The sequence below is a fragment of the Myotis yumanensis genome, unplaced genomic scaffold (genome assembly GCF_028538775.1).
Source record: "Myotis yumanensis isolate MYYU_CA2020_CCGP unplaced genomic scaffold, mMyoYum1.0.hap1 SCAF_6, whole genome shotgun sequence".
NCBI lineage: Eukaryota > Metazoa > Chordata > Mammalia > Chiroptera > Vespertilionidae > Myotis > Myotis yumanensis.
In genome coordinates, this window is record NW_027223757.1 from 43,653,821 (window position 1) to 43,674,487 (window position 20,667).

General features: G+C 52.1%; 1 protein-coding gene across 4 annotated transcripts in view; it reads left to right on the forward strand.

Annotated features, from left to right (window-relative positions):
- The first annotated feature begins 3,455 nt into the window (after nucleotides 1-3,455).
- Nucleotides 3,456-20,667, forward strand: part of SIM1 (SIM bHLH transcription factor 1) — a 74,208-nt gene continuing 56,996 nt past the window's right edge. The window contains exons 1-8 of one of the 4 annotated variants that reach the window (XM_070418021.1): nucleotides 3,456-3,708; nucleotides 4,343-4,981; nucleotides 14,194-14,276; nucleotides 17,795-17,884; nucleotides 18,611-18,719; nucleotides 18,842-18,927; nucleotides 19,638-19,837; nucleotides 20,069-20,175. In XM_070418021.1, coding sequence (XP_070274122.1) covers nucleotides 4,807-4,981; nucleotides 14,194-14,276; nucleotides 17,795-17,884; nucleotides 18,611-18,719; nucleotides 18,842-18,927; nucleotides 19,638-19,837; nucleotides 20,069-20,175 — 850 coding nt within the window. In that variant the 5' untranslated portion in view covers nucleotides 3,456-3,708; nucleotides 4,343-4,806. Of the gene's footprint in view, nucleotides 3,709-3,870; nucleotides 3,986-4,342; nucleotides 4,982-14,193; nucleotides 14,277-17,794; nucleotides 17,889-18,610; nucleotides 18,720-18,841; nucleotides 18,928-19,637; nucleotides 19,838-20,068; nucleotides 20,176-20,667 lie in introns of those variants that run through there. The other 3 variants (XM_070418023.1, XM_070418022.1, XM_070418024.1) reach the window with 3 other exon arrangements.

The following is a 20,667-nucleotide window of genomic DNA, read 5'->3' on the forward strand; positions in this document are numbered from 1 at the left end:
AATATATCCTTCATCCTGACCTTGGCCACTGAGTAAAATCTGTGCCTGTATGCTTGGTACAATCGTGTGTATGTGATGTGCAAGTGTGTAGAAGTACATGTGTGCGCCCCTAGCAGTCTTTTTAAAAAATATTACTGGTGTGGAGGGTGAGGGGGGACACAGAAATCACTTTAGGTGTGATAAGATGCTCAAGCGTCAGAGCTCAGAGAGGAGTTACCAGAAGGCAGGAGACGAGGTCCCTGCCCAAGGAGGGGTTGGCGCCACAACGTGCCCTGGTCGGCTGCACGCTGAGGCCGCCCCGGGATTCCGCTGGGCATTCGCTTGGCCTTTTATAACCCAGGGGTTCAGCTTTTCCAGTCTGGGCTTTGCCGATGTTGGGAGAGGTTCAAGCGGCCCTAGGAGGCTCCCTCTTCTTGGTTCCGGGCGCACACAGACAAGTTGGTTCTAGGATCCCCGGGGTCGGACACACATGGCTCCCGGGACTAGAGCCTTAGGCGCCTGCACGTGGTGGCGGCGTCCAGGCCGGCAGAGGCGGGCTCCATCCGAAGTCGCCCCTAAGGTGGAAACGACTCCCAGGGGCACCACGTTGCGGTAGCTCTGGGCTGTTTGCCCTCCTGGAGTGTGTGCCTCCGGGTGGGGGACGGTGGAGGAACCAGATGTTTATAATCGGTGTCTGCATCTCCCCACGTTAGGACTGCGTTCCGAGGCTGCGTAGATGGTACCCCGAGGGCCAGAGGGCTGCGCGCGGAGGCGCCGCGCAGGGAAGGGGCGGCCTGGACCCTGAGGACCCCTGTTTGTCTGGGCGGGTTGCGTGTGCCCCTCTTTTCTTTCCCGGGGCTTTCTCCCTTATATTGACAAAGAGGTGGGTGGGATTCGCCTTTTAGTCTCAAGAAACGTATTTAAAATGTCCCCTGCTAGAGGCCGACATAAATTCTCAGCACACGTGGGAGGCACCCGAGGTTCCGGTTCACGCCCCAGGCTGGCTGGGGGCGCGTGCGGGGCAGAGGGCGGGGTCGCCGCGGGGGTGCGAGGCGGGTCCCCGTGCCGGGCGGGGAGTGGGGGAGCCTGGTGCCCGCTGCAGCCCAGGTTCAAAGATTAGAAAAACAGGTGTTCGGCCGCCATGCTAATGCACTCGCTGGGTAAACGCGGCTCCGACTGCTGTGTGCGGAGGACTTAGCGAGGGGCCTGCACCACATGGCGGGGCATCCATTTGTTTACTAAGGGACTTTTACTCGGTTCTTCAACAACTGGGCTTCGTTGGGACGGCGGTGCAGACTGCCTGGGCCCCCAGGACCTCGCCTCCGGTGCCAGGACTTCCAGACTCATTTTGCTCATCTTGCTTCTCCAGGCAAAACACTGCCTTTCTTCCAGGTGAAAGGCCCCCCGTACGGGGGAAGGGGGCACCGCCTAATCCTCAGGGTTCCTGCCGTGGCAAGGGTTTCAGACTCCAGAGAAAGCACGAACACACCTGCACGTCGTTTGAAGCAGAGAGAGGGTTTAAAGCAACCGCAGGCTTAACCGAAATCCTTTCTAGAACACAGACGGAGTAGAAAACCACTCCTTACCCCTGAAGTGTCCCTGCACCCCCTGGCAGGCAGTCCCATTTCACCCCTAAGGTCCGTCCAGGCTGGAGCTGGGGAAAGAAGGGTCGCGGAAGGTCCTTGCGCCTTCTGCAAACATACACCCCCTCTCTACCTGTAGCAGGGACTTGATCTTACCTGGTCTTTCTAGAACCTTGTCTATACTGGAGCCATAATAGTTCTCTGGATTCCTACCCAGCTCTTGTTAAAAGAACAAAGCGTGGTGGTCGGAACCGCCCAGAACCAGGTCTCTACGGGGCTACAGCTTCTGCTCTAAATTATAGCCCGTTCGCTTGGTCCCAGTTTTGAAACACCTACAAAGTCTCCGTGTTTAGTCCCCCCCCCCCCCTTATTCTTTCTTTCTATCCCGAATGTTCACCTCCGCTTGCCAGGTGTTTCCCAGATGTGCCAATACCCCCAGAAAGCCCTGGCTGTGCTGAGAGCTCACTGCCGTCGAAGGCGGCAAGGACGTGGCAGATGCCTGTATTTTTTAACATACACGCTTAAAGTGGTCCCGAACCTCAGCAGAATGGCACACAGCCCTCTTCAGGGCATGTTTTCTCAGCGGCAATTAGAGCCCAAAAGGAGAGGATGCGTGCGGCGTGGCTGCGTTCTCCCCCTCTTACGGCCGCGGACACAAGGGCCTCCAGCCACTGTCAGGGCGGACGCTGGGGCGCCCGCAGCCCCCGAACAAAGCGGGGAAGCGCCCGCAGGGAGGGATTCGCAGGCAGCAAAAACCGTCCTGGGGGACAAGTCAACGTTCCCCGTTGCTATCCGTTGTCTTTCCTCGGATGACAGAGAGAAGGCGAGTCAAACGGGCAGGTCTCTCCAAGGTAAAATTTGTCCGCAATGGTACTTAAAAGAGTTTGTTTAAAAGGCTCCTGCTGGGGAGTTGTGAATGCTTTCAACTCATTCACGGAGACTGCATCCTTTCCGTGAGGAATACTCAGGTTGGACTTTTGTTTTCTGAAACAAAACCCAACAAAAAGTCTTCGTTCACAGGTAACGCGACGGATATGTGAGCTATCTACTTGCATTTGGGCCTGAAACGTAGCCTCTGCTCCTCTAGGGTCCCCGCTCTACTCCCCGGAGGGAAACGCCACGCTGAGCTCTCCACGGGGAGCCGATCAGCCCCCCAACTCTACCCATTTCGAATTTGGGATTCACTGAAAAACATATATTTATCTCCCTGGCGATGAATTCGGTGTCGCCATGGTTTCAGAGAAACGTGAAAGAGAAAAGAAAGCCCAACACCGGCCCGGAGCGCCCCTCGGGCCCCAAAACTTGCTCGCGGGAAGGGCGCGGCCGCCGGGTCAGCCCTGGGGCGAACCTCGCCTGCCGTCTGGGCGACTCCCGACGTTGCCCGCCGGGAGCCCCAGCCTCTCCCCACCCCCCCGCCTGACCTCTGCGGCCCCGGGACGCAGCCCGGCCCTTGCGGGCACCCCCGGCACTTCGGAGCCCGCGCTCGGGACCGAAGGCTTAGCCTCCTGACCCTCAGGGGTCGCGGGGAGAGCGGGTCCTACACGCCGCCCGCAAAGCCGGGGAGGCTCGAAGCAGCCGCGGCTGCGGGTGAGCACAGACACCGGTGCCCGGGGCTGGTTAGGAGCGCGGCGGCAGCGCGGGTGGCAAGGCTGCCAGCCTGGAGCGGGGACGCGCGGGGAACGGAGCGTCACTCAGCTCGCGTCACTCAGCTCGTCTGGCCAATGAGCGCCGCGCCCCGAGGCGCGCCCGACCAATCGGAAGCGAGGAGGTCTGTGAATGCCACGAAGGGAGGGCGGGAGAAAGGGAGCCCGGGAGTGAAGTTGAAGCTAAACCCCGAAAGGTATAAAGAAGTTGGGGGGGGGGCGGGGTGCGTTTTCGGCTTCCAATGAGGAATAATACTGGCTTCGTAGCAACTCCCGAGGAGGAGGATTCTCACACGGCCTCACGCGCCCCAAAGCCCGCATCCCCATCCTCCCACGCACCCTCCCCCAGTGCCTGACCCGGGGAGGCGAGGGAGCCAGGGCGCTCCCGGCTGCTCGGCCGGCAGGACGCGGAGGGGCCCGCGCGTTGCCCAGTTGGCCCGTAGACATGAGTGTCCTTAAGAGGCGGGCGCGTCCGCACGCTGGGCCGCCGGCGGGGACTGAAGGTAGGTGAAGCGGCCCGCACCCCGCGCCTGCCGGGTGGCACCGCAGCTCTCCGGCCGGGGCCGGGCCGGACCGCCTCCCGCCCCCGCGCCGGCGAGGGGCCGTCGCGAACGTGCCACCTGTTAACCTGGCGCGGCCGGCCCGGCGCGGCGCCGCCCCTGCTGGGCAGGGAGCGCTCTGGGTCGGCTCGGGCGTCCCGCGGGACTTGATGTGTAAGTGCCACTTTTTGCGGAATCCCCGAGACTTCCCATCCGAGTTGGAGAGCTGGCCAAGCTGCAGGTCTGCCAAGGTTGGGGGGCCTGGAGGCGGAATTCGGAGCCGCGGAGACCTGCTCCCCGGGACGGGCGCCTGCACGGGGCGCGGGCGGGCGCGGGCACCGGCGGCGGGGTCTCTTCAAAACAGGCGTTTCGTGGTTTGGGCAACTTCCCGGGGGGCTGGAGAATGCGGTGGGCCTGGGCGAGGGCGCGCGAGCGGGCGTCCTGTGCACGGGGCTCCGTCTCTCCGCCGATGTCCCCGTACTTTGCAAAACAAACAAAAATACCGAGGGAAGCCGCGGCCCTTTCCGGAACCCGGGGGAGGGCGTGAGTGCTCGCGGAGCCGCCGATCTCTGACGCTCTGATGCTGTTGTCTTCACAGGGGCCTGAGAGAGTCGCCCGGCTGTCCTGTTCTCCCCAAAAGGGCCCGGCGCCGTCTCCACTGCCGAGGGCCCGAAGAGCAAACGTCGGGGATTATTATGTCGCTTTTCCAGGGGCCGGGGTTCGCAGCGCGGAACCGGAGGAAAGGCTGGCTCCTCAGGGGTCCTGCTGGCATCTGACATCCAGAAACTCCCAGGGTCGCCCAGATTGCTCCGGATCGGATCGGCAGCTTTCCTATCCTTGCATCCCGTATTTTCAAAGAAAATATTTTCTGTTCTCTGCGTTGGTCTTTTACCACCACCAATACACCGAAGCAAAGACAGCCGTCTTTTCATTCAATGTCTGCTTTACATTTTTTGCCCTCCCCCCCCCCCCCCCAAAAATGATCTCTAATTGAAAGTTTATTTTGGTTTTGGATGAATCTGTGGAGCGTATGTTGTAAGAAGAAAGGGGGAACGAGACACAATGAAAGAGAAGTCCAAAAATGCTGCCCGGACGAGGAGGGAGAAGGAAAACAGTGAATTCTATGAACTGGCTAAATTACTGCCTTTGCCCTCGGCTATCACCTCGCAGCTGGACAAAGCATCCATAATCAGACTCACCACCAGCTATCTCAAAATGAGAGTAGTGTTCCCAGAAGGTAAGTGACTTTGCCCAGATGGAATTTCAGACAGAAGGGGTAGAGGGTTTGCCAGCCACCACACGGGCAGAGAAGTACATTCATACTTTCTTTCACACACTCTCTGCAGAGGGAAGTTTAGCATGGCTGCTTGACTGAGGACCTTTCGGAACTTAGAAATCCTCTTGCCTTTTTGTGGCTCTTTCTACTTCCCCATTAATACTTTCTGTTCAGCCCATCAGATACGTTTGGTTGGGAAGTAGCCCAACATTGCTTTTGTCAACACTTCAGATACGGGGCTCAATTGGAAGTACTACTAATCCAAACATGACTTTTTTTTTTCCCCTTCATTCCTCTCATTAGAATTGTATCTAGGAGAAGGCAGGAACACTGCCAAATTCTTGTATTTTTGCTATGTATAGATAGACCCCGTGTAAATGAAGCTAACTAAACTAGATAATAATTTCTCTATGTTTATAATTTTGCAATGGAGGAGCAAGCATGTTCATGAACAAATATGTCCTGAATTTACCCAATCTCTTTGACTGCCGAGAGCAAATTTATCTTGGGTTTTTGAGATAGTCACAGGTTCTGAAGCTAACTCTGGAGCATGTGATTTGCAACTCTGGGTTTGATATTATCGCTGAGATAATAGGCTAGTCCCGAAATACATAAGATTGAATTAAGATGGCTCGCCCACTTAGAAAATATCTTCCAGGTGGTAGGTAGGTTGGCAGAGGGGTCCTGGAAAAGTTATCTTATAAGGCCTAGAAGTTAGAATCGCTGAGCTGAGTTGTTGACATGGTTTAAAAATGTGTATTTGGATGATGAAGATTCGCTGTGTGAGAACAGAGCAGCCTTCGAAAAACATTCTCCTGTATAAAACCACTTATACTCACTGGGAAAAGGACACTTCTCTCTCCTACTTCCCCATCTTTTCTCTACCCCCATTCAAATAACATCAACAGATTTAAAATATATACATTTTAGATATGTCTTTTCTGAGGAAGGGGATTTGAAATGTAAAGGAGAGAATGCCGAGTAAACAAAAACCCAAGAGAAAGCACCCTGTTTGTTTACAAAGCAGAACTTCTTACAGTATTTGACCCAGAGAGGTTTATGTTACTGTTGATTTTGACTATGGGGTTTGTTTTCTTTTGAGAGAATACTGGAAAGGAAATAGTCATTATTTGGTTTGGAGTTTTCAATTTGCTTGATCTTGACTAAAAGTTATTATCTGAATCAAAATCTTGCAAAACATGCACCCAAATAGTCAGGGGTACCAAAGGAGAAATTTCAAATTATAGTTCAATTTTACCCTAAAACTACAGGCAGTGTTATACTTGTTTTGTCTTAAAGCAGTTCCTTGAATAGTCTCTTCTGACCCTGGAAATTACAGGAGGAAAGAAATAAAAACCTAAAGTACCTAAAAAGTAAAGACCAAAAAGAAAAAAAAAAGGAGGAGACATACATTAAAAACCACATTTCCCATTAAACTCTGCTGAGAATTGCTAGTGGGAACATTATTATGATGCTACACTGCCTTATGTTTAAAAAAGAGATCTTGTTGTCTTTTATACTGTCAGCGCCTACTTTATAAAAATAAAGCTATTGCGAACTCCACTGTTCCCTCCGTTCCTAACAGGATTATTAGCCGTGATTTGTCAGCCCCTGCGGTCTCAGTGGGCTCCCTTTCTGCGTGATTTCTAGCGGGTCTCATCAATTATCAGTGCCAATGTCGCTGGCTGTTTGATCAGAAGAAGCATATGGTGCTGCTTGTGGGGCTGCGAGTAATCTCGGGATGAAGAGAATAGTAGGTCCGAGTTCCTGGGTAGCCACAGAGAGGGACCCCAAAGCCCGGGGAGTTGCCAGGCCAGGGCCCTCATCTGTGTCCTGCAGACCCTGGGCAGGCATGCTGGCCAGGCCCAGAGGGGACAGGACTGGTTTCTGTCATTTTGTTTTATTTTTTAAGAGAGCAAGCTTTCTTATTTAAGTGCGAACTCCACAAATTGTAAATCTCAGGATACAAAAAAAGGAGGAACAAAAAGTAAACTGTTTTAGCCAACTTGTTATTTTTAAAGAGAGCACTGGCGAAGACTCTGGCTGGAGTCTAGTTGTTGGCTAGGCTGGTCCCGGGTGGCTACCTTAAGGGCCACTGTGTTTTCTGCAGCCCCCTCACCTTCCTCACAAGCCCTGGGCCCCTCCTCTCCCTTCAGCGGGTGAGTGTAAGTTTATGGGGAGGAGGGGATGGACGATGTGTGAACTCTGGGCACATCATTTATTTCTCCAGCTACTGTTGAGCTCATAACTCACCCCACAGCCTCCACACAGTGAGTTAGACAGGGTCATCTGAACAGCTGCTGCTAGGGATGAGGTTTTAATTTTGAGGGTAGATTAGCTCCAAAAATTCAAAATCCAAACATAGCCTTTAAAAATATTAAACAGCAATAGTAGTAAACAAACAAACAAAAACACCCAGTAGTTTTAAGGGAGTAAAATAATCACAAGAGGAAGAACCAGGCACAACCTGCAGAGGGTGCCAAATTTGGGTTTAGCTGTTGACTGAAGGCAGGGGATGGACAAGGTTGGCTCCATAGCAGTGGAGAAACGGATACTTTATATGGGGGAATAATCTCTTTTTTTAGTGATGAAAAATGAAAACAATTTGTTTGACAATATGGTTCATTTTTACATTTGACACCATCCTAGCACATAGTAGGTCTTCAGTAAAATTTTATTTTAAGGACGGGAGATAGTTGTTTCATAATGGTAAGCATTCCATCACATGTAACTTGGATTTTGCAAGATATATAATCTAAAATAATTATAAATCTGGTGACATCTTATAAGCATAACAATGACTATAATACTTCATTGTTTTTGCTCATATACATTTCATCTGTACTAGTTTGTAATGCCAAAAGTCTTAAATCCACAAACAAAAATCCTTCCATACTTACATCTGAAAAATGTTTTAATTCCTAAAATATTGTTAGCCCCTCCAGTTGCTGAATATCACCCTCCCCTCTGTCAAAACTCAGCTTTTATTTATCTGAATAGGTAAAATTGAGCTGTTGAGGGAGGAGGAAATGAGAGAGAGGAAGTGAGAGAGTAAAGAAACGGGATATGGATGTCTGGAATAACAGAATAAATCATTAGATTGGAGATTTCACAGTAAAAAAACTTAAGGAAAATTACTGTGAAATCATTAAAACTGCATATCTCCCAATTGGCAACATATCCTATTCTAAAATAGCCCTGCAAAGGGAAAATTAGGGCATTTAGAAATGTATGATGTGATCAAAGTGTGATCAAAGATAGAAAAGCAGGATTAAAAAAAAGAGAGAGATGATGTGACTTTATTTGTGTGCAAAATAGGACAAATTCAACTGAAGAAATATGTATTTGTTATTCAGCTATAGTACAGTTTTGGCTGGGGGTAAAGTGGCTTATAGAATAACCTTCGAAAGGATCGGACATGTTTTCAAATCTATAGTCATTCAAAATCTTGGCAACATCACACTACTATTTCATTCTCAAGATGTCTTGGGAAAATAAAAATAATTATAGAATTGAAATTAGTAGCTGTGCAGGAAAGTGACTCTCCAGAAGGGCTAGAAGGACAAGGATGATTAAACAAACCTCCACAGACCTTTCCTATACTATTCACCTCAAGACTGAAACCCTTTATCGCCTTATATTTTTTTGAGGCGGGGAACTAGGAGAGAAAAAGAGGCCCCCATTTCCCACGTGGATGGTGATTTAAAGCTGTTTTCCTTGCTGCTTGGGGAAATGATTGAGCATTAGGTTTCCGTGTTTATTTTCTTACATAAGTTTTTCTCATTTAAAAGCCTTTAAGCACAGTTTACGCCTCCATGCTGGTTTTCTCTATTTGATTCCTGTTTTGATGTTGACTTAAAATGTAGATGCAGAACTAACCTCCGTGCAGAGCATTTGCAAGGCAGATTTATGTGCTAGAAATTGTAGGTCAGATCAATGAAAAAAATATCTTTTTTTTCTTTAAACGAAGGATCACAAATAAAAACAATAACAAAACCCCCAACATAAACAGGGTATCTGGTGGGATGCTTATAAGCAGGGCATAATCACCCACCTGAAGCTAAAATCAGGCCAACTTTCCTGAGGACAAACGTGATTTCTAGGGAGTGACTTTTCACTTTTAGGGAATCTTGGCAGCTTTGAGGTTCTGCAGACACAAATGTAGATACAACCAAGTCCGTGGATTTCTGCTGCAGGTCTTTATCTGTCGGCCCAGGTTTTTCTCAAGAGAATGTTTAGGCACAGCTATTATGTTATGGTTTTCGCAGTCCACTCATTGTCAGTTTCTGATCCATGGAATTTAGATTTTTGTGGAGGTGAGAACCTTCAATTATTTAGCAATGGGCATGCTAATCAGAAAGTACCAAAACAGAGCCTGAGAACTGCGTGGCGAACATTATTCTGCAGGTAGCTCCATCGGGCAGGCGGCTCCTGCACGGAGTCCTCCGCCTCGGGGGCTCAGACAAAACCAGGGACAGCGACCTTGTCTAAACCTCAGCCTCGCCTCCAGCACGGACCAAAGCAGCTAGGAGAAGCGTATTGTTGCGGCCGGCCGGCCAGGGTCTTGCTCTGCGGTCCGTCCGTTCCTCCCCTGAGACCCTGCTGCCTCTCTGGGGTGGCTGCAGCCTGGTAGCGCGAGCGGAAGGCCTCCGCAATGGACCGAGTCTCTGCCTGCCGAGTGTTTGAGGACGCCTCCGCCCGATTGCTCAGTGCGCCCGCTGCCCTCCTGCTGCCCGGGCTACTGCCCCAAGGACCTGCCATCATCTAAAGCGAAATCCCGCCTGAGCGAGCCGTGGTGCGGCCGTCAGAGTCCGGTTCGCCAAGTAGAACCTACGTGGGATCCGCCAGCGCCGCCAGCGCCGCGGGACAGCCCCGTCGGCATCGCCCGGCCCGGCCACCCTCGAAGGCCCAGAGTCCCGGCCACACCGCTTGACTCTTTTCAGCAGCCACTCAGCACTGTTGTCAACCCTGCGTGCACTTGTGTACCATGGTTTAGTTAGGACCTGGCTAAACCCCACCTGTGCCTGCGGCCCGCAGTTCCGTTCTCTCCCGCGGGCTCGGGAGCCCACAGCCAGCGTGGCCCGCACGCTCCATCCGGACTGGGAAGCCCTCGCTCGGGGCCAGAGCGCGACAAGAGCGCAGAGTTTCCACCCCCGATTTACACTAACTTGAGTGCATCCCCAGGCGCGGGTGGGGATGCCTGAGGCAGACAAGAAGAAGCCAGAGCGCACACTGCCAGGTGGAGAGCAAACACGGTGGGTGGGGTTCAGGCTGCTGCGCTGGACAAAGCTTGGCCCCGCGCGGCCACCAAAGCCCTCAGAAGGTCGGCCACACCCGCCAGGTGGCCAGAGTGGGGCGGGCCGCAGCGCCGGAGGGGGTTGTGGGGGTGCCAAGTGCGTGAAGCAGTCTCCTACCCGGTGACTCCTGGATTTGGGTCTCAGTTCCTCTCTTCCCCAAGCATCCAGCCACTGAGGCTCCCGGAGCCCTAAGGCTGTTCATTGCTGGGCCCAGGGAAAGGCTTGGACAGTGCGCTGGGCGAGGATGTCGGTCCTGGGAGAAACCCAGGTGCTGGGGCAAGTCCCTCTAGACCCAAAGTCCGGAGCGTAGTCTGCGTCTCGGAGGGCTTTTCTGGCATCAGTCACCAGGCTGTGATCTGGTCCTGGGGAGCTCCTCCAGCACCCACAATGTTGCTGAAAAGGCATAGCGAAGATTTCGGAGATGGTTTTCCCAGAGAGACAACAAGAAGGACACATTCTATTGAGATACAGTGTTTGTTTATTAAAAGGAAAAAAAAAAAAAAAGAGCGGTAGAAGGAGAAGCTCTTCTCGTCCTCCCCTTCCTGCCTGAGTGAAGGAGGTGAGGATGCCTGTCTGTCAACCCTATTTTGTCAAGGGTACGAAATTCATTCCGAAGGAAAGCTCGATCAATTTATTTTTGCTGCTTGCAATAACACAGCTGGACGATGCTTTGAGCTCATGCTAGACCGGGGCTCATCATTCATTCGCCAAGAGCGGGCCTAAATTGTGCCTGTGGGATTAGGTCAATTTTAGTGGATCTACTTCGCCTCATTTGGTTACTAATTGGTTTCTTGTTTTATAAATCGAAATCTCATTTTCAGGAAATTACAAAACCCGCGCAGTCAGTCCATTGAGGTAATCCTTGGGTCAGGGGGTATTTAAATGGAAATGGCTCCTCTGCGCACTGAGGGTAAAGCAACAGTGAAACTTGTCGGAGTTTTCACATGAAATGTGAGCTAGTCCTTTAGATCCATAATAGATACATCCCTTGTAATACTACTTATGTAAATATGATAAGCCAGACTTTGAGGGAAGAAGGGGGCGGGGAGAAGCAAAATTTATCTGCTGAGGTTAATGTAGCATATCTTGGAAATCTTCCCAAATAGATTATGCTTTCCTTTGTCTTGGGCCACTTTAGCTGGGGCAAATCCTTTTGTCTAAAACCCGATTTAGTTATCGCCTCCCTCACAGAGCTGCTTTTTTTCCTTTGCAAAACCCCGTTCCCTCGGCCTCACCGAATTACAAGAGAATCTTTAGATCTTGTTCCCACTGAAATCCTGCCGCAAAGGGAGCTTGGTTTCCTCCTCATTTTAAACAGACAATCAAAGGATTTGCGAATTTTCTGCGGTAGGTCAAGTGCAGAAACGAAATCTCAGCTTACCCCCCTCGCCAAGTGAAACTGGGTGCGGGAGCCCGTCACCGCAGCAGGAAGGGAAGGGTTGGGGAGAGGGGGCCCCGGCCCACGCCCGGACTTTCGGAGGTGGAACCCGTGACCGGGCTTCAGAAGGTGTCCCGGGCAGGCTGAAGGGCGAGCTCAGCCCTAGCGTCAGAGCGGGGAAGCCCGCAGGTAGATGAAGGCAGCCAGTCCCTTATAAAACATTAACCCAGACATAGCCGTGTGACGGAGATTTCGACCAGGAACAGAAAGCAAAGGCAATGCTCCGTGAAAGCAAAAGGTTCCTTAAAAGGTGGGGGTGGGGAGGAAGAGGGCAGGGGGCCGCTAACCTGCGCGGCGGGCTGTTCATTAACCTGCGGGGTAGCCTCGTTTCCCCCGGAGGCTCCCACTAAGGAGGCCGCAACCCGAGAGACAGCCCAGGCGGGCGCCACGAGTTCGGAACCGGTCCTTAACCTCAGCACAGCTTGGAGGATTTTCAGACGATTCGGGTCGGGAGACTGGTCCCGGGTGTGTCCCAGCCGCTTTGCGGGACCTGATAATTTTAGAATAAAAACACTTGTGGGTCCCAAGCGCACTCTTTGCCCCCTTTGGGGAGCTGCGGAAGCCCCGACTCCAGAAGCAACGCTGCCTCAGCCAGCTCTTTGCACCCGAATCCCTGCCCCTGGGCCGTGGGGAAGCTTTGGGCTGTCAGGCCTCAGCTGGGCCCCCGACATGCACCGGCCAGCGCCCCCCGCCCCATCCCCGCCCCATCCCCTCCAAGCAGGATTCTTTCCCCTTTCCCCAGGGCGGCCTCCCTAGGCCACCTGCCTGTCACTCCTTCTGGGTGGGTATCTGAGAGGGAATGAAAACATGAACACGTTGTGCCAGAAAACAAGGAGGATAGTTTGGCTGAGACGGGAGGAACAAAGAGAAGGTGACAGAGCAAGGGGTGTGTGTGTACAGGCTGTAGTGTCGGTGCTCCCCCCCCCCCCCCCCAACCGTCCAGGAGGGCACCAAGGGGTTAGGGTAGCGGAGTCGCTCTGGGGAAGGACACTGGGGCGGGCTAAGGAGGCAGGCGGGGGTGAGGAAGGAGGGAGAGGAGACCCGGCGAAGGCGGGGAGCATCAGTGTTTGCAGAGCGGTGGGGAAATCGTTAGATTTATTTAGATGTGCAAACACCCAGAAAGACCCGATTTGAGCTTAAGGGGCGCTCACGGTTATTCGTTACCAGGGTTTTGATCGTTGGCTTAGGAGGCAGCTCCTGGCCAACACACTTTAGAGTCCAACTCCATGTTTTATTCTGAAAGATCCACCCACAACCCCATATTACAATGGGGGTGTGATCGTCATTGTGTACTTCATAGTGATTTGCCCCATTCCCCAGTAAATTGCCCTCTTTTTTTGGTCATGTTAAACCTTGCGTAATGGTGTAAGCATAAAAGACTTTACCTAGTTAAATTAATTTCAGCAGCAACACTCTTACAAGATGTTACCCATAAGAAGTTTAACCTCGGTCTGGGCAAGTTTCTTCTACCTGATTTTTCATTTTCTTTCTCCATATTAATTGGGGGGGGGGGAAACAGCCACAGCATCCTGAGAATTTTATTTTTTTAGGCATCACTGGAAAAATTATTTGTGACAACACTTGGGACAATCTTAATGTGGAGAGAAAGGGACTATATTTGTTAAGATGATACCTGGAAAGTAGAGAAAGTGATTAATTCTCTATATTCAGAAAGTCATGGAAATATTGCTAAAACAGTGTTAGAACCTGCAAGTATTTGATCTCAAAAAAACCTGTGTGGTGTTTTTGCGGGGTGGGGTGGCAGGTGAGATTAGGATGCGTAAGAAGGTGGGGAGGGGCTAGGAAGGAAAAGGCAAAGAAGGATTGCAAGCGTGTGTTGCTGCTGGGAGTCATCTGCACAGGCAAATGAATTTTTCGGAAGGGGATTAAAGTCAGAGGCCCAGGGGAGGGGAATGGCTGGAGAGAGAGCCCTGCTGCCAATCAGAAAGCTCACCAGGGACAAGCTGGCCCTGGCCCAGGGATTCATGTCCCTCTGGGCCATCGGTGACATTCGCCTTTTGGTAAGAATGATGATGAAACTTTGGGTGACAAATAGTGTCCCTCACCCCTCTAAGAACACTAGGGAACCTATGCAATAGCTATCGCTGGTGTGCAGTGTAAGGGGCTCTTTCAGGGCAAGACTGTCCCCAAACTCAGCCACTTGGGGTCCTGCCCAGGGGATGCTCAGCCAGGCCCTGCCCTCCCTGAGAAGCCCAGGTCCATCTGGGAGAGGGAGTCTGACCTCTGCTCAGACTGAGAGGGCAGGGCCTACATTTACCTGCTCCCGTTCTTTGCTGTCCAGGTCAGAGAGCAAGAGGAGCCCAATGGTATCTGGTTACGTGTGTGAGCTTGAATGTGTGACATAACTGTGAGACTAGCCTCAAACTGTCAGCAGGGTTGGAGTCCCATTGCTCACGAGTGTCTCTGTGCCTCCACAGGGCTCGGGGAGGCGTGGGGCCACTCCAGTCGGACCAGCCCCCTGGACAACGTTGGCCGTGAGCTGGGCTCTCATCTGCTGCAGGTACTGACGTGGCTTCCTGGTCAGTCGTGCATAAGCTTTGAGCGTCTGAGGGCCTGGCCCCACGTTTCGCTTCTTGTTTCCTAGAAAAATGGGATCCTGCCCTGACGTGTCCCTCCTGCAGCACCTACAGTTTCTCCAAAGTTAAAAGGTTTAGCTCTTAACCTTGCTTGGTGCCTTGGTGGGAGTGGCGCCTCAAGAGGCCAAGAGGGAGGCAAGGTGACAATCAGCACATTGGATTTGAAAGGGAGCTCTGACAATTAGATGGGCTGAACCCCGGGAGGGGTGCCATTTGACACCATTGGGCTGAGGGAACCAGAGCGCCTCCAAGCCAAGCTGCCCAGGCTAGGCTGCAAAACCATCCGAAATGAAGGATTTATACAGGAAATCAGGGGAATCTGGTAGAAATGCCAGTCAATGCTTTAAGCCCACACATTCTGGATCCAGCTGCGCCTGCAACTCTTTTCATCTCCTCCTGGTAGTTCCGCACTCTCTCCTCTCTCTCACCATAGGCCAGCCCAGGCCATGTACAGACAGAGCCCTGTGTACACACGTACACCTCTCTAGGCAATGAGTTTATCCAATGTGGAAGCTTCCATTGTTGCATTGTTTGCAGAATATACCTTTTTAAATTGCCAATTGTCCACTAGCAAATATTTAAAATAGTAAAACTTCTGGTGGCATTTTTAGGCTTGACACTTGTCTCCCAACCTGCACCCCCTTATTACTCAAGTCCATTGCAACTGAGGTAGGTGCCTCAAACCTATGCAGGCATCAGGGAGGAATCTGAGCCCAGGTGGGCCAGGCCTGAGCATCTCCTAGCAGGAGTGCCATGCCCTTTCCTGTCCCACAGATACCCCATTAGTATCAGAGGCCAGAGATTTCAGTTTCACAGAGTAAAGAAAGGCATTGTTTGAGTATTCCCTCACAGGCCTGGCCCCTACACCTCTGACTTTAACCAGCACTGTCCCTCCCTTTCACAGGGACAACTGCCATTAGTTGTCTCTCAACAACTGACCCCCTACTGAGTCCTGCCATATTACCAATTAATTTCCCTCATCAATATAAACAAGAGAGAACAAAAACCTAACAATCTCTCACCCCTTCTGGCTCTTGCCCAATGTTTTCCTCTCTTCATCCCAAACTTCTCACAGGACTTATTACACTTTCAACTTCCATCACTCACCCTGCCCCACTCACTCCCAAACCCCTGCAGTCCGGCACCCCTCCCAGCCATTGTGCTCTGCACAGGTGCCACCACATTTTGATATGCAGCAGAAGATGCTCATTTCTTATCCTGCCTGACCTCATTCATTCCACAAATATAGGAGGGCCAACTATGTGCCAGACAGAAAGCCCTGCCTTCATGGGTTTACATTCTAAGGAGAGCAGTCTTGCAAACCCAGGTGCTCTGCACATTGTAACAGGTGGTGTAGGTGCTGTGGAGAAAAATAAGAAGGGGCTCCATGGCCGGGTGGTTCAGTTGGTTGGAGTGTCATCCCATATAGCCAAAGGCGGCAAGTTCAGTTCCTGGTCAGGGCCCAGGTTTCAGGTTCAATCCCAGTCCGGGTGCATAAGGGAGGTAACCAATTGATGTTTCTCTCTCACACTGGGAATGGCAGTTCTCCCTTCCTTTCTCTTTGAAAACAAATAAAAACATATCCTCAGGTGAGGATTTAAAAAAGAAAAACAAGAAGGGGAAGGAGTAGGGCTGTGTTTGAGTGGCAGAGGACCTCATTGAGAAGGTGATATTTGGGCTTGATGGAGGTGACATTCTCTCTCTCCTTCAGTTGCTAAAGTACCACACTTTTCTGGATCCCTTTCCCTCCCTGTTTGCTCCTCTGGTTTTCCCATCATCGTCTGGTTGTAAATGCTGACATTTCCTAAAGGTTCCAACTCTGTTTCCCATCTCACAGCTTCAAGGCCTCCTGGGTGATCTCAGCCAACATTATCATCTCAACTCCTTTTCCCACATTTGCATGACTCCAGCTGGTTTTTCCAGTCTAGACACCCCTCCTAAGCTCCAGGCCTTTATTTCCTACTGCCAACTGGACACATCCAAATGGAAATCTGGATACACCTGAAGTTCAACATCTCCAAGACAAGAATCCATTATTTTGCTCTTCCAGATTTCCACCCACCCACACAAAAACTCACCATGCTTCTCAAAATTCCCAATCTTGGTTAATGGTGTTACCCTCTACTCAATGACATTGAAGTCAGACTCTTTCTGCCACCATCAATTCCATGGCCAGAACCATCTTTGACTTGGACTCCGCTTTCTGATTGCCTCATCCCCACTCTTTCCTCCTATAGGTGACTGTCCACATTCTGCCTGAAAAAACAAAACAAAACATGTCTAAGCATGCTATTCCCCTGCTTAGAAACTTCTGTTAGAACCCTGATGCCTACAGAAGTATCTCTAGATTCCTCAGATTGACATCTCAAGCTCTTCAAAAATCCAGCACTGGTGTACTCCCTCAGCCCTATCTCTGGTGCACAAAAATGATCAGATCCATCCTCCCCTCAGTCCCTGCCTTTGGCACATCAATCCTTCTGTCTAGGATGCCCTTCCTCTCTACTACAGTTCAAGCTTCCTCTTCAAAGCTTTGCTCAAACAGGACCTCTAAGACCTCTGATTCTTCCCCAGGCCTCTGGCCACTCAGCCTCTGGGCCTCAACAGCACCGTCTGTTCATCTGTGTAGTCATTATAGCTATCTTTAGGCCAGTCTTTATGCTTCTACTGGACTTCCAGCTCCTTGAGAGTAAAGTTTGACTCATTCTTGTCTCCACTGCCTGGATTGAAGCCCCATTCACATAAATAAAGGGACAGTGAAAGTCTGAGACTTGCCTTCATGGAGAGCCTGGCAGCTTGATGTATCAATGTAAACACGCACACATCACACTATTGCACTACTTTATGGACTTGCTGCCTGAAAGCCTCTCATCTCCTAAATCCCCGTCTCCCAGACTCTTTTCAGAGCTACTGGCCATCTGCCTTCTGTCTACAACTTTTCAGACTGCCAGCCCTTCCACATCACCCAATGCCTGCTATTTCCCAAACCCCAGGTATTCTTTTTATTAAAAGACGCTGTCACTATGGAGTCCTCCAAGACGGACAGAGGAAACCTCTGGTTCTTTCAGTGATCATCACTCCAAGAACCTAATTCACCTCTTATAGCAGACTGTGTCCCCCCCCCTCCTAAATATTTGTGTGTGTGTGTTACAGATAGGTTTGCTCTGTCTATTTTGGTGGATCCTGAATCTTGGAGAGTAGTAGCCTCCTCCATCTCTCCCTCTGGATCTCTTCCAGTGTGCTGCATTTTCCAGGTGCTTTCAAATTTGGAAAAAACAAAAGAGGGACTCTTGGGGTTGGTTTTCTATGCACTATTTCCTGCCACCCCCTCTCTACTTTGTCTCTTTGCACTTCTGGTTGGGCATCTCTAACTTCTGTCCCCCCGCCCCAATTTGTACCAGTGTCCCAGAGGGCTCTCCATTCAACTCTGTTTCTGTCTTCCCAGACCCTGGATGGTTTTATCTTTGTGGTGGCCCCAGATGGGAAGATCATGTACATCTCAGAGACAGCTTCGGTCCACCTGGGTCTTTCTCAGGTAGGTGAGTGGTCTAGGACTCTAGCCTCCAGTATTTACAGCCAGAGCTGGGGCAGGAGGAGAGGGGTGGAGGGCTGGCTGTCCCAAAGGTTTCACATGTGCATTTCTGGGACTGGAAACAGCTCAGCTGACAGGAGGGCTGGACCTCTCCCTTTCTCCCCTTCCCTTATCCTTGAGCTTCTACTCAAGTGGTTCTCAACCTTCCTAATGCCGCGACCCTTTAATACAGTTCCTGATGTTGTGGTGACCCCCAATTTCATTGTTACAAATTGAACATAATTAAAGCATAGTGATTAATCACAAAACAATATGTAATTATATATGTTTTCTGATGGTCTTAGGCGACCCCTGTGAAAGGGTCGTTCGACCCCCAAAGGGGTCGCGACCCACAGGTTGAGAACCGCTGTTCTACTCCAAGCCCAAACAATGGCTACCTTTTTGAGTCCCTAGCAGAGGCCAAATAACATGGGAGATGGGTTACATATTGGTGTCATAATGTCTTCACCAGAATATTGCCAGGGAGCTACTACTACTACTATTGTTATTTCCTTTCATGGATAAGGAAACCGAGGCTTAGCTAGGCTGCAACAGCAGAGAATTAGAACTTAGGGCAGACTCTAAAGTTCTGGCTCCTGTCCTCACAATGCTGTGGCCCTCCTGGCCCAATCTTCCAGTCCCTCCATGTGGCATCACCACTCCGAGATGGTGATACCCTTCTCTTTACAGGTAGAACTGACCGGGAATAGCATTTACGAATACATCCACCCGGCAGACCACGACGAGATGACAGCGGTTCTCACGGCCCACCAGCCCTACCACTCTCACTTTGTCCAGGGTAAGGCAGGAGTGTGCCAATCGCAGTCCCCTGGTGGCGTTGCCCCAGTTAGCCCTGGCAGGGCCCCTGGCGCGGAGCTGCCTGTCTCACGTCCCGCGCTTCCCTCCGCTCCTCTCTCCCAGAGTATGAGATCGAGCGCTCCTTCTTCCTGAGGATGAAGTGTGTCTTGGCCAAGAGGAACGCGGGCCTCACCTGCGGTGGCTACAAGGTGCGTGGCTGAGAGGGAGGATCCCTGCCACGTAGCCTGGTGTAGGGGAAGGGGGCAGGACCAGGGAACCGTGCGGTAGGGGAGGGGCTTCCCTGTGGTCCGGGCCGCCCAGGAGGGCGTTCCCCGCCTGGGTGAATGGCGAACAGCTCTGGGAGGGGGCGCATCACCAAGGTCGTTGACCTTTGTGAACCCCTGGAACCACGTTTGAAGACAGTCTCACTGGGTCCGGATACTCACTCCCCGGCTGCTGGGGCTCTAAAATCAGGGGCCCATAAAGGGCCTTGGGGATGTGTCAAGCGTCAGACATGGTCCATCGCTCCAGTGGGTTCCTAGAGTTTACTTAGGGCGTCAGATTCTGACCCCCCAGAGAGGTTAGGAAACAGAGCTTTAGTTCAAGCTGTGGTTCTCCTGGTTAATGAGATGAAACATGCAGGTTCCGGGGCACCGCTTCGCGATCCAGGTGCGTCAGGGTTGGCAGGGCCCAGGCCTCTGCTTTGTTACAAGTCCCCAGGTAAGCTCAGTGAGGCAGTGCAGTCTTTTCCTTGAAACACCTTGGAGCCCTAGTAACTAGACACTTGAACACGGGGGCGTGGCCCCCAGGGTATTCATTTATGGTCTAGCTGGGTCTCAAGGTTTTAATCCCTTCCCCACCTTTTTGGGTGGTTTCCTGGCTGCGTGGCTGAGTCTTGCCCTGCCACCCGCCTCCGCAGGTCATTCATTGCAGTGGCTACCTGAAGATCCGCCAGTACAGCTTGGACATGTCCCCCTTCGATGGCTGTTACCAGAACGTGGGCCTGGTGGCCGTGGGCCACTCGCTGCCGCCCAGCGCTGTCACGGAGATCAAGCTGCATAGCAACATGTTCATGTTCCGCGCCAGCCTGGACATGAAGCTCATCTTCCTGGACTCCAGGTGGGTGGCGGGAGGGGGAGGGGGGAGGAGGCAAAGAGTCACCCATAGCCGGAGGGCGGCCCTGTTCAGTGGGGAGCGCTCCTCGTGCATCTTAGGAGCCCCTTTTGCAGATGAGGTGACCGATGGAGCTCCGCGAGGTGAGGGTGGGCACCCAAGTCTCAGGTGGCTGTCTGGGGTGGGGCACATCCATCCCCGCACCTCACGCTCATCCCGCGGGATTGCTCTCCGCAGAGTGGCGGAGCTGACGGGGTATGAACCTCAGGACCTGATTGAGAAGACCCTGTACCACCACGTGCACGGCTGCGACACCTTCCACCTGCGCTGCGCCCACCACCTGCGTAAGGCGCCACCCTGCGGCCGCCCCGCCCCGGCGAGGCCCCGGAGGAGGAGTGGGGGAGGGGAGAGGGCGTGATTTAAGCCCCCAGCCGGTGGGGGTGGTAGCTGAGGTCCTGCGAGCGGCTGCTCTAACACTGACCCATCCTGTTTCTCTAGCATCTGAGGGCGCTCACGGGGCCGAGGGGGAATTTCTGAGTTTCTTGGCGAAATTTTCCCTGGGAGGCGTTTTATTCTCCTATAGATAGAATGCCCCCTCCCCACCTCGCCCCCAGCCTCACAAAAGGTGGGAGGAAAAACGGAGGCTAGCCCACGTGGCTCAAGTGCACTGACCCATAGTACGCGCTTGGCTTGTGCCACTGCGTTGCTTTGAGCCTCGTCTCCCGGGACTACGAGTGTGAGCTAGGAAGTGAGCTGCCCCGACCATTTGACGTAGTTCGAAAATCGACTGGGGGGAGGGGCGGAATCCTCCAACTTTAAGCGTTTCCCTCTTTGCT